The sequence below is a fragment of the Nerophis ophidion genome, linkage group LG08 (assembly GCF_033978795.1).
Source record: "Nerophis ophidion isolate RoL-2023_Sa linkage group LG08, RoL_Noph_v1.0, whole genome shotgun sequence".
Classification (NCBI taxonomy): Eukaryota; Metazoa; Chordata; class Actinopteri; order Syngnathiformes; family Syngnathidae; genus Nerophis; species Nerophis ophidion.
The window spans coordinates 57,519,711-57,532,210 of record NC_084618.1 but is presented as its reverse complement, the minus strand read 5'-3'; the positions used below and the strand labels follow the sequence as shown (position 1 = coordinate 57,532,210).

At 45.0% G+C, this 12,500-nt stretch overlaps 1 protein-coding gene across 3 annotated transcripts in view; it reads right to left on the bottom strand.

Annotated features, from left to right (window-relative positions):
* Positions 1 to 12,500, bottom strand: part of LOC133558007 (testis-expressed protein 2-like) — a 55,772-nt gene that overhangs the window by 16,457 nt on the left and 26,815 nt on the right. For 2 of the 3 annotated variants that reach the window (XR_009807882.1, XM_061909057.1), the window contains exons 3-6: positions 5,241 to 5,441; positions 4,623 to 4,944; positions 359 to 642; positions 1 to 118 (exon numbers count right to left, since the gene is read on the bottom strand). The exon at positions 1 to 118 is cut by the window's left edge and continues 32 nt beyond it. Coding sequence is in view for 2 of the 3 variants with exons in the window: in XM_061909057.1 (XP_061765041.1) it covers positions 1 to 118; positions 359 to 642; positions 4,623 to 4,944; positions 5,241 to 5,441 (925 nt within the window). In the remaining variant the exon portion in view is untranslated. The remainder of the gene's footprint in view (positions 119 to 358; positions 643 to 4,622; positions 4,945 to 5,240; positions 5,442 to 12,500) is intronic. The other variant, XM_061909058.1, reaches the window with a different exon arrangement.

Below are 12,500 nucleotides of genomic sequence, written 5' to 3'. Positions count from 1 at the left end.
AGGAAACCACGTCAGCCCAGTACTTCTCTCTCAGGAAGTCCCAAAAGATGCGACCAATCAGAGCGTTCACCCATGCAGTCGAACTCCTCCCACAGGCCTCCGCCAAATCACAGGAGCACTGACATGAAGAGAGAACCAGCTTAGAGTTAGTTTAAGGATGCACATCAAGAAATTAAGATAAACACCTTTGAATTGGTACATCCACGCTGGAATCAAAATAGTACAGTCCTACTATTTTGTATCGTCCCCTTGATTGGGATCTGCAATATTCTCTACAGTGAGACTTTTCTGAAGTGGATCCCTTATTAAACGCTCCCTTAGCTCTTAGATGACAACACGAGGCTTCAGCTTGACTTACGTTTCCTTTGAGTTTGGGGCTCGTTTCTGTGCTGCCAACGCCGGGGCTTGAGAGTGAGGGCGAGTCTTCTGCAGCCAGAAGGCGAGCCATATACCCGGGGTAGTCGAGAAGAGAAAGGCCCCTGGTGGCGCTGCTGGAGGTCTGACCGAGAGGAGCTGCAGGGTTGGGGCAGACCGGGGGTGTGGAGGGAGCATCGTCTTCACTGCTGCCCACTCTGCTGGTGGAGCCTTTGATGCATGGGGTATCACCATGACTGCTGACACTCTGTGACAGTACTGGGTCACCTGCGGGGGAGTGGGCATATAATGTAGTTAGCAAAAATAATTGTTTTTGACATGTGTAGTGAGGTGGAGGTGTTTAAGACTCACACCAAATAGGCACTAACGAACGGACATATTTTTTTGGCTGCAAAACGACGACTATTGCAGATATCATTGAAATGGTCATTACTCTTCACTTATTTGTAAACATAAATGATAGGGGTGTTTCAATTCAATATTGAATTAGATATTGGTCCAATATCAGCAAAAAAGAAAAAAAAAAAACGGATTATATCGGCTTGCATCTATAACCTCTGATAAAAGCAGTGCTGAAGTCTGTTTACTTTTGCAAAGCTGAACAACTGTTTAACACAGGGGTGTCAAACAGGTTTTATCCGGCCTGCGGGATGACTTTGCTAATGAGCTGAAATTTTTGAATGAAAGAAACTGCTATTCTAAATGTGTTCATTAGATGTCACAATAGCAATTATTTGTATCTTTGTAGATCAGGCCTGAGCAAATGTTTAGAGAAAAAAATGTGTCTGGGGGCCGGTATATTTATATTTAGGGACACTAATACAAAACTTCACAATAATGTCTGATTGAATGCTAAAAACGTTATGACAGACCACCTTAAAAAGCATAACGGAATTTTAAATTTTTCTATGAATGATAAAACACTGACTATTAACTAAATATGAATGTCACAACCCCATTCGATCGACATATTTTACAATAAAGTGAAACGCAACAAAAATGCAACAAACAGTGAAATATGAACACGAAGGGTACAAAATAAACCCACCTACAATCTGATACATCACTAAGCTTTAGAACTTTGTTATGAAAACCTCCTTCCGCGTCTGTGGAATTGCTTCCCGACCACACTGCTTGGTGCCTTGTCTGAGCGGCTGTGACGTAGATCACCATAGTAACTAATTAGATTATCATAGTAACTGGTATATCATCCATAAGCGCAGAATCCAACCATTGAAATACTTTGTATAGTTCAAGACTTACGGTAATTTGAAAACATCACTGCACATCATAATGGCAGCTACAGTTTCCATCTTAAAGATCTAAAAAATTATTTGGGCATCTCCGGCGGGCCAGATTGAAAAGCTTAACGGGCAGCATGTGGCCCCCAGGCCTAAATTTGCCCAGGTCTGTTGTAGATGATGCTACATATGTTTAAGAAAAGATAAACCACATGACGTTAGTGCACCAGTCGAGCAAACTACATAAATAACATCCTGTAATGTGATATCGATATTTTTTTTTTCTTGAAAGATTGAAAATTAACACCAATGAGATGAACATTACCATATTCAGAAACTATAAAAAAGGACAACTAAAGGTAGAATACTATTAATCACAACATGTAAGTATAAAAAAACCCAAAAGTATAATTTGAACATTCTTAGAATGTGTTTGTTCTATTTTTAAACAAAGAAAACGATCTGAAGTTGTCTTTATTTTTAGTTATCGTGTCGTGATTTTACCAGTCTGGCCCGCTTGGGAGTAGAATTTTCTCCATGTGGCCCTGGATCTAAAATGAGTTTGACACCCCTGGTTTAACATCTAAATGTCTTTTAGTAAGTATTCAAGGTTGGTGTTTTCCTATTTTAGTTAGGTCATTTACAAAAAGTAAGGGGAAGACAAACAAAGAACATATAAGGAAAAACACTGAAAAATAACTTTTTAATACATTGTTTTCTTAATTGTTCAACCAATACCGTGTAAATGAATGGGATCACGTCATAGCTTGGCAGTGTAATAGACTGCTTTGATAATTGATTGATTTAGATTTATTGATACCCGTTGGGGAAATTCATTTTCACTGCCGTACATTTAAACAACAGACATTACACATCACCAACAAAAATAACATAAAGACATCATACATGACCAACACATTTACAGGCTTGTCGGACAGGTCAGCCGGGCCTGCTGTTTAGGGCGGCTATAGCTGGAGGGATAAGGCTTTTACTGGGGACGGCATGGCACGGTTTGGAGAGTGGCCGTGCCAGTAAACCTGAGGGTTCCTGGTTCAATCCCCATCTTCTCCCAACTTGTCATGTTCGTTGTGTCCTTGAGCAAAACACTTCACCCTTGCTCCTGATGGGTCGGGGTTAGGGCTTTGCATGGCAGCTCCCGCCATCAGTGTATGAATGTGTGTGTGAATGGGTGAATGTGGAAATAGTGTTTGTTTGTTTCAAGTTTATTCACAATGCCATATAACAATTACAGTAGTGGTGAAATGTCATCATTTAAAGATGTTGGTACGTGAAAGGGTCCCCCCAATAAGCTAAAAGAAGCTTTTGACAGGGAGTCCAAAGGACAGTATATATATGGAAAGATGAAACATGGTAGCAAGCACAACAACAAAAAACAAAAACAAAACAACAACGCTATATAATAAACACAAGATAGTAGTACCAAAGCAAGCATACACATACATACATACATTCATACAACCATTCAAAACCCAACAGTAGACTACCCCACATGAGGCATTTGAGATAGGTGGTTAGTAGATAAGTTTTCAGTTTTTTTTTTAAGTTGGAGAATGGATACAGCATCTTTAGGCTCTCATCAAGCTGGTTCCAAATCTTTGGTCCCCTGCATACAACACTTTGAGCGGTAGAAGCCAGTAGACGATGTTTACCTGTTATTAGATCTAAGTTACGAGTGTTGTGGGCATGCTGGGGATGGTAGATAGGAACCAAGCTACAGAGCCTAAGATTCAGCCTGTAAATGACTTGATAGGTTAAACAAGCATTTTGATAAATATTGAACTCAGTCAGTCTGAAGAGATGATAATTATGAAATAGATGACGAGTGGGGGCATTAAACTTGGACCATGACAGGGCCCGTATAATTTTCTTTTGCATGGATCCTAATTTGTGAAGGTAGGTAGGGAAGGTGTTACACCAGATGATATTACAGTAGTTTAGATGTGGTTCAAAGAGTTTTATATAGGGTAAGTAGAGCATAAAGAGGAAGATAATGACGAAGGTGAAAGAACAGGCCAACATATTTGGATACTTTGTTTAACAGATGGCTAATGTGACATTTGAAATTGCGGTATTCGTCAATGATGACCCCCAGGAATTTTGTGGAGTATACTCTGTATTTCCTGCCCATTGATGTTGATATGGCAGTGCTCAGTATTTGTCCGGTTTTTATTAGAACGAAATAGAATAAAATTAGTTGTATTTACATTGAGTGAGAGCTTATTGCATTTGAACCAGGAATCCACTTTCACGAGCTCTGAATTGACAGTTACTTGTAGATCGTGTAGGCTCCTGTGTGAGGTAAACAAATTTGTATCATCAGCAAAAATTATTTTATGAAAAGTTTCGGAGGAGTTTACAAAATCATTTATGTATAGGATAAAAAGGAGAGGCCCCAAGATAGATCCCTGGGGAACCCCATAATTTATGGTCATACAGGGTGAGTTGTGATCATTGACGGATACACATTGTTGTCTTCCGTAAAGGTAAGAACGGAACCAATCAAGAGGTACCCCTCTGACACCATAGTGATGTAGCTTGTATAATAAGATCTCAAAGTCTATTGTGTCAAAGGCCTTGGACATATCCAAAAAAATGCCAATAACACATTTTCCTTCTTCAATACAGTGTCAAAGCGCTTTGAGTACCTTGAAGGTAGAAAAGCACTATAGAATTATAACCCATTTACCATTACCATACCAAAAGATATTGCACACGATTTATGCAAAAAATGTGTGGCGAATAACATATAAAATATGTCGTAAAAATAGATCATGATTCACGCAGTGACTTTGTCAAACTACAGTTGTTCCCTGGTGTCCTTGCTTGTTGCCAAAGTGAGACGAGTATGTTCTCACAAATAGGATTGGCTTTGACATGCAAAGAATTAGAGCGTGTAATCCATAATCCACACATACACATATACATGCTGTTTGTATAGATGCCTTATCTAGAGATCTTCTAATGCATTATCCATGGTTCTCTTACCCGATGGAGGAACACATCTGCCAGACCGTGGTTGGTTGTGGTCTTTCTCTTGCTCTGCATTCATGGATGCAAGCAAGAAATGGCGAAACCATTCCTCCTTCTCCCGTCCCGTGCGTCCGAAGAGGTAAAGAGTTGCACACGGGTCACTGGTGGGTCCAGAAAAACTTTGACTTTTAGGTTCAGATCCTGGCTGCTCCCCTTTTAGACTCCCTTCTGACCTTTGCCCAGTGTCGTCCTGAGAAATACTGGCCAGCTGGATGCAGATGGGATACTTGGAGTTCCACACTCGCTTGCGAGCCAACACAGATGGCAGCAAGAAAACCTAAGGGGAACAATTGAAGAGATTATACACCTAATTTATTAAACGCTCGAATAAGTGACGCTCGTCCTTAATTCAGCCAATCACTGCCAAGGTTGAACCATACTGTACACCCCTAACATCTGCTGATGCATCCTTCTCACTTTGCATTCCATCCGTAACAAATGTGCATTTTAAGTGAACTTGATTCATTTTAGATTTGCTACAAGCATTGACGCTGTCTTAGAATTTCTGATAATAAAAAACTGTTGCGTTATATGCAAAAAAAACCCTCCATTTAAAATCAGCAGCCATCATACTTTGCTCCTCTCCAGCTGGTAGGCACGTGTCTTGATGAAAGCGGACTCGTGGACTCTCTGGTCGTACATGGCTCTGCGACTGATGTTCGACTGAGGGGTGTCAAGTCGAAGGCAGGAGCCCTCCAGTGTAGCAAACACAGAGTGAGTCTGCGCTGCATGGAAGGTTTCTGGGTCATAATCGTGAATCTCATTCATCCAACCCTGGAGGAAAAAGAAAAAAACAAGTTTTTATTAGTGGTGTCCCGATACCAATATTTTGGCACTGGTACCGGTACCAAAATTATTTTGATACTTTTCTGTAATTTTCGATACTTTTCTAAATAAAAGGGACCACAAAAATGGGATTTTTGGCTTTATTTCGACATAAAATATTAGGTTACATTAAACATATGTTTCTTATTGCAAGTTAGTCCTTAAATAAAATAGTGAGCATACAAAACAACTTTTCTTGTATTAGTAAGTAAACAAACAAAGGCTTCTAATTTAATTTAATTTCTTTCTTCTTTCTTTCTTAGTTTATTTCGAACATGACATACCTACAACATTGTACATCAGGCAATTTCATATCATTTCACAATACATCATGTCCGAAAAAGAGTAGGAAGAAGCAAAGCTTATTTAATCCTACCCCTTTCCCAAGTCAGAGCGTCCACAAATATATACATTCATTCACTGACCTTTTTACAGCAAAATAGCAAAATGACATCCGTGAATGAGTAACACAACAGTTTTGTAATATGTACTTAATTAATTCAGTCATTATTAACATACTGAGATGAAAAATATCTTATTTTCAATGAGGTTGAAAGTGTTTCCCATAATTTTTCTTCTTTGTACTTTGTAAGCACTATTAATTTGAACATTCTCTTAAACTGGATCATATCAGTACAATGTTTAACTTCTTACAATGTTTAACTTATTTACTTAATCCATTCCATAATTTAATTCCACATACTGATATGCTAAAGGTTTTAAGTGTTGTACGTACATACAAATGTTTTAAAAAAGATTTTCCTCTAAGGTTATATTCCTCCTCTTTAGTTGAGAAGAATTGTTGTACATTCATTGGTACACTGTAAAAAAAAATGTATGTAAAAAAACGGTCATCTACTGGCAGCTACGGCTGCAAAACGAAAACCAGAAAATTAAAGTAAAACACTGTAAACCAAATAATGATCAAAAACATATTTACAGAATTTTTCGTGAAACGTTTTGCGGAAAAGTATCGTAATTTTACAGATTTTTACTAAATTATTAAGATCAACCACCTTTAATAAAGTGACGATTCAAACAGTTCTGCAGAAAAATACCTTTATTCTACAGAGTTTTTCCAAATTATTACGATCAACCAACTTTAATGAAGTGACAATGCTGGCAGTTCCACAGAAAAATACCATTATTTTACAGATTTTTTCTGAATTGTCAAGATCAGGGGTTTCAAACTCAATTTACCTGGTGGCCACTGGATACCGAAACTACATAAGTGGATTCACCTTCTTTGAATGGCTATCCCAACCTAGCAACATGCTTGCCAATCCACCTGATTTTAACGAGAGAGTTCCTGGGAACTTCACAGCTGATTGTCCCGATATCGACCGCACAATTGTTTTTAGGTGGTGCCGTGACAGCACTGCCATCATCGTCATCGACATTGGCATCCTTCCAACATGTTAGCACATTCCCCAAAACGTGCCGACTGAGAAGCACGTTGAGCAAGGTTTTGTTGGACATACAATATTGACTGCAAGACATACTTGATCAACAGCCATACAGATCACACTGACGGGGGCTGTACAAACAACTTTAACACTGTTACAAATATGCGCCACACCGTGGAGCCACATCAAACAAGAATGACAAACACATGTTGGGAGAACATCTTCACCGTAGCACAAAAGAACAAATACCCAGAATGCCATGCAGCACTACTTTTCCGGGCTACACCCACGGCACCACCCCACATCACCGCCCCCCTCCGTGCGTCGGTTGAGGTGGGCGGGGTGTGGTGGTTGCATATTTGTAACAGTGTTAAATTTGTTTGTATGGCCACTGTCAGTGGGACTGTTGGCTGTGATCAAATATGTCTTGCAGTCACTAACATGTGTCATATTACAGAGAAAAATGTCAAATTGTTAGAATAAGCATTAACATCTATATAACAGACTACAAATATTTTTCAACTTGAATATAAAAATACACATAAATATTAAAAAATAAGATTTTCCTTAAAATTACATATAAAATTGTTAGATTGTTAGTATGGACATAGACTTTTAAACAACAAGCTACATATGAATGAAAGTACTTGTCCAGGGTGTACCCCGCCTTCCGCCCGATTGTAGCTGAGATAGGCGCCAGCACCCCCCGCGACCCCCAAAGGGAATAAGCGGTAGAAATGGATGGATGGATTAATGTTACGATTTGGTGGGCGCATTGCGATGCGCGGAGGTGTCGGCCCCAAGATGCAAAAGACGGGAGCAAGCAGGAGTGAAGGTAGGAGCAAGTTTTAATTATAAAATCCAACAAAAAGAACACTTGTACAACGCGGGAAGAAAAGGTGTGCCAACGCACGGAAAGCTAAATGCTAAAGGTAGCTAGGGTAGAGTTCACAAGTCCATATAGAGGCGCGAGCCGGGTGCGCGGAGGGAAGCTAAGAATTAGCAGGCTAAGTGCAAAAGAGAAAACCACACGTAACTGTTGCATAAAGCAAACGAAACAGCCAGGCTGAACTAAGGTAACAGGTGGGCTTAAATACAGAGAACGTAATAACAAACCGGTGTGTGGACGGAGCGTGCAGGAGGAGCAAATTAAGTTGTCATGGTGATGAATGAATGAATGAATGGGTTTATTTTGAGCCATGCAAACAAAACAAGAGAATTACATAAAATACAAAAGAAATATATAGATACATTATTTTTACACCTACATTGAAAACATTACATGTGCCTAATCTTTTGTAGATGTCAAGATTGGCTCAAAAGGGAGTGGGAAGAAGTAAACTTATTAGGTCCCACCCCTATACATATACAATATATATATACAATATATAATACAATAATATATATATAATATAATTCAATTCAGTGGTTGCTGCTATATATTGTCTATATAAAATACTGTAGCGTTGGACGGGATTCTTTAGAAGTCTCTACTCAAAGACATCAAGAAATGCTAACACGTTGTAAGATCATTACCAGCTTTAATGATCATGTTAATTTTGAACACACACACACAAGTGAAAGCAATGCGTACTTAGTCAACAGCCCCACAGGTCACACTTATGGTGGCCGCATAAACAACACCAAAACTGTCACAAACATGCACCCCACCGTGAATCACACCAAACAAGAACAACAAATGCATTTCGGGAGAACATCAGCACCGCAAAGCAACAGAAACACAACAACACAAATACCCAGAACCCCTTGCGACACCAACTCTTCCGGGACGCTACACAGCCCCCACCTAGCTGGGTTCGTTGTCCCCAACAGCCCATGCGTTCATCACAAAGTCCCGTAGGTGCTGAGGTAACTGGCGTCGTCGACGCCCCCCTGTTGGCGGCTGGCTGCCACCACTGTCTGCAGGTAAGTCAGAAGGGGGGGTTATTTCAGCATCCTCATTTCTCCCTGGGGGTATCTCCCTCTCCGGCAGGGTACTTGAGTCCAAGTGCCCCCGGCTCTGGTCCAATGGCTGGTATGGGGCCAAGCGGTCCCGGTGCAGCACCACCAGCCGGTTCCGAGGTGCCAGTCGTATCCGATAGACCACGTCGGACAACCTCTGGAGGACCTTGCAGGGTCCCACCCAGTGGCTAGTGAGCTTTGGGGAGAGTCCTTTCTTTCTCACCGGGTTGTAGACCCAGACATGTGCGCCGGGTTCAAAGGCTTGGCCTCGACTGCGGAGGTCATATGCTCGCTTCTGTTGGACCCCAGCCTCCATTAGACTGGTCCGGGCAAACTCGTGGGCCTCCCGCAGCCGCTCCACAAGGTGGTAGTAGTAGTCCAGGCCCGGTGCTCCGGTCACTTCTGGTTCTGGGGCTGGGCCAAAAACCAAATCAACAGGCGTACGCAATTCGTGACCAAACATTAATGATGCAGGGGTGCAGCGTGTTGACTCCTGCACCGCTGTCCTGTAGGCCCAAAGAATGAGTGGGAGGTGTAAGTCCCAGTCTCTCTGCCGCTTGTCAGTGAGAATGGCAAGTTGTGTGGCCAAAGTCCTATTAAAACGCTCCACCAACCCGTCGCTCTGGGGATGCAGCGGTGTGGTGCGAGTCTTTTTCACACCCAGGCGACGGCACACCTCCTGGAATACCTGGGACTCGAAGTTCCGTCCCTGGTCGCTGTGCAGCTCCTCTGGAGCTCCGAATCGGCAGAACATCTCCGAAACCAATCTCTCTGCAGTTGTCGCAGCGCTCTGGTCGGGTACCGCATACGCTTCGGGCCACTTTGTGAAATAGTCCATGGCCACTAAGATGTAGCGGTTTCCGCTATCAGTGACCGGGAACGGGCCGAGAATGTCCACACCCACTCGTTCCATAGGGGCCCCCACCTGGAACTGCTGTAAGGGAGCATGGAAGCGGCGCGTGGGACCTTTCTTTGCGGTGCATGCATCACAGCGATGGACATGCATCTCTACGTCACGGCGACAGCCTGGCCAGTAAAAACGCTGCCTCAGTCGGAGCAAGGTCTTGGTCACTCCAAAATGGCCAGTCCCTGGGAAGCCATGCATCACTTCGAGGACCTGAGGCCGCAGCACACGGGGTACCACGAGTTGGAGGGCAGCATGTTGTCCTGTCGGGGCTTCCCAGCGGCGATACAGCAGGTCGCGAGACAACAGGAGGCTGTCCCACTGGGAGTACAGTGCTTTGGTCTCAGTGTCCAAGTGCACCACTGTGGCCCATTCCGGCCGCCGCTGTGCCCCCACCCAGCTGCGAGCTCTCTCAAGCACTGGGTCTTGCCTTTGATGGTCGATCAATTGTTGGGGGGTGAAGCAGTCCAGGCCGACCGTGATGTCATGTTGCCTGACTGCAGCTACTGACGGGTCTGGCATGCACCGCTCCTCCGCCCGCCGGCAGAAACGACACGCCTCCTCACAGGGACGTCTGGACAACGCGTCAGCGTTGCCATGCAGGCGGCCTGGTCGATGAGAAATCGTGAAGTCATATTCCTGCAAGATCTCGACCCACCTGGCAAGCTGCCCCTCGGGTTCCTTGAAGTTCAGCAACCAGGTGAGGGAGGCGTGATCAGTCCGCAACACAAACCTTTGACCATAAAGGTAGGGACGGAAATGGCGAAGGCCGAGGACAATGGCCAACAATTCCCGACGAGTGACGCAGTAGTTCCGCTCTGGCTTGCTCAACCCCCGACTGTAAAAGGCCACCACCTGCTCGCCGTGATTCCCTTCCTGTGACAGCACAACCCCCACACCGACATCACTGGCATCTGTATCAACCACGAAAGGTCGGCTGGGGTATGGGTAGGCCAACACCGGGGCTCGGACCAAGGCCTCTCGCAGCTGTGTAAAGGCCTCATTGCAGCTGTCAGTCCATTCAAATAACTGTCCCTTGTGTGTGAGCTGGTGCAAGGGGCCAGCGATGGTTGCAAAGTCCTTGATGAATCTCCGGTAATAGGAGGCCAGTCCTAGGAAACGCCGCAGCTCTTTAACATCTCTTGGCGTTGGCCAGTCACGGACAGTAGCAACCTTGGCTGGATCAGTGGCAACACCTTGTCCACTAACGACATGCCCCAGGAAGGAAACTTCACGCCGAAGCAAATGGCACTTTTTGGGGTTCAATCGCAGCCCAGCCTGACGAATGGCTTGGAACACATGCTGGAGGTTCTGTAGAGCCCCCTTAAATCCTGCAGCATGCACCAGGAGGTCATCCAGGTATACCACACAGCGATCACGGGGGATGGATGCCAACCCTCTCTCCATCAACCGCTCAAAAGTGGCGGGTGCGTTGCAAAGCCCGAATGGCATCACCTTGAACTGCCAGAGTCCTTGACCTATCGTGAATGCTGTCTTTGGTCGAGCTTCGGCAGCCAACTCCACCTGCCAATAGCCGCTTCGGAGATCCAGGGAGCTGAACCAGGAGGAGCCAGTTATGTAGTCCAACGCATCATCTATGCGCGGCAACGGGTAGGAATCCTTGCGGGTTACATCGTTGAGCCGTCTGTAGTCGACACAGAACCGCCACGAGCCGTCCTTCTTCTTGACCAGAACTGCGGGTGCTGCCCATGGACTACTGGAGGGCTCGATGACCCCCGCCTGGCGCATCTCCTCAATTTTCTCCTGGGCAGCCACTCGTTTGGCAAGAGGCGGACGGCGTGGGTGAAGCCGGATTGGTCGTGCGTCTCCTGTGTCGATGTCGTGGAGTACGAGACTGGTGTGCGTGCAGTCTTCATCTTTCGCTGCAAAAATGTCCTGGAAGGCATTTAGTAAGCTTTTCAGTCGGTCCTGTTGATTGGTATCCAGGCCTTGACTGCTTCGCTCTAACAGTTCTGCAATAGCTTGCTGAGTCTCTTTAGTAGTCGGCCTATTAGTAGAAGGGTTAGGCTGAGACTTCTCCTGGTCCACCATGAAGGCCGTAGCAGGGGATGGCTCTGTGGGGGCTGTCACTCTGCAGGCGCCGGGCTCATCAGTCCCCTGAAGGGCAATTGTTTTCTCACCAAGATGAAGCATGGCCCTAGATACATCGACCACGGCTCCCCACATCTCCAACAGGTCAAGTCCAACAATGCAGGGGTCCTGAATGTCAGCCAGCCAGAATGGGTGTCGTCTCTCTTGGTCCGCCACCTTAATGCACACTGTCCCTTGGCCCAGCATGGCGGCCTTGCTTCCTGTGACTGTTGTAATTTGGGTGTTGGTGATTGTCCAGCCTGGTGGCATGCTGTGCTGCAAGTGGGGAAGGACACCCGGCCGGATGATGGAGATAGTGGACCCCGTGTCAACCAGGGCTCTGCAGACCGTTCCATCAAGCTCACATTCCAGGTATAGCCCCCGGGCCTTGCCCAGGCGGCCCAGGCGTTGTGCGTCACCCTCGGGTACAGTAGAAACCATCCCGGGTGTCAGTTCCCCGACACTGACACCCCTTTCTAGTTTGACGACACCTCAGCAGCAACATCAATGGGGGAAGGGGCTGGACAGTGTCTGGCAATGTGGCCAGGGACACCGCAGCGGTAACAGTTCACTTCGGTCTGCCTCCTCCGGGAGGAGCGTAGCCGTGGCGTTGCAGTCACTTGGTCGGCTCCCTCTCGTTCTGTC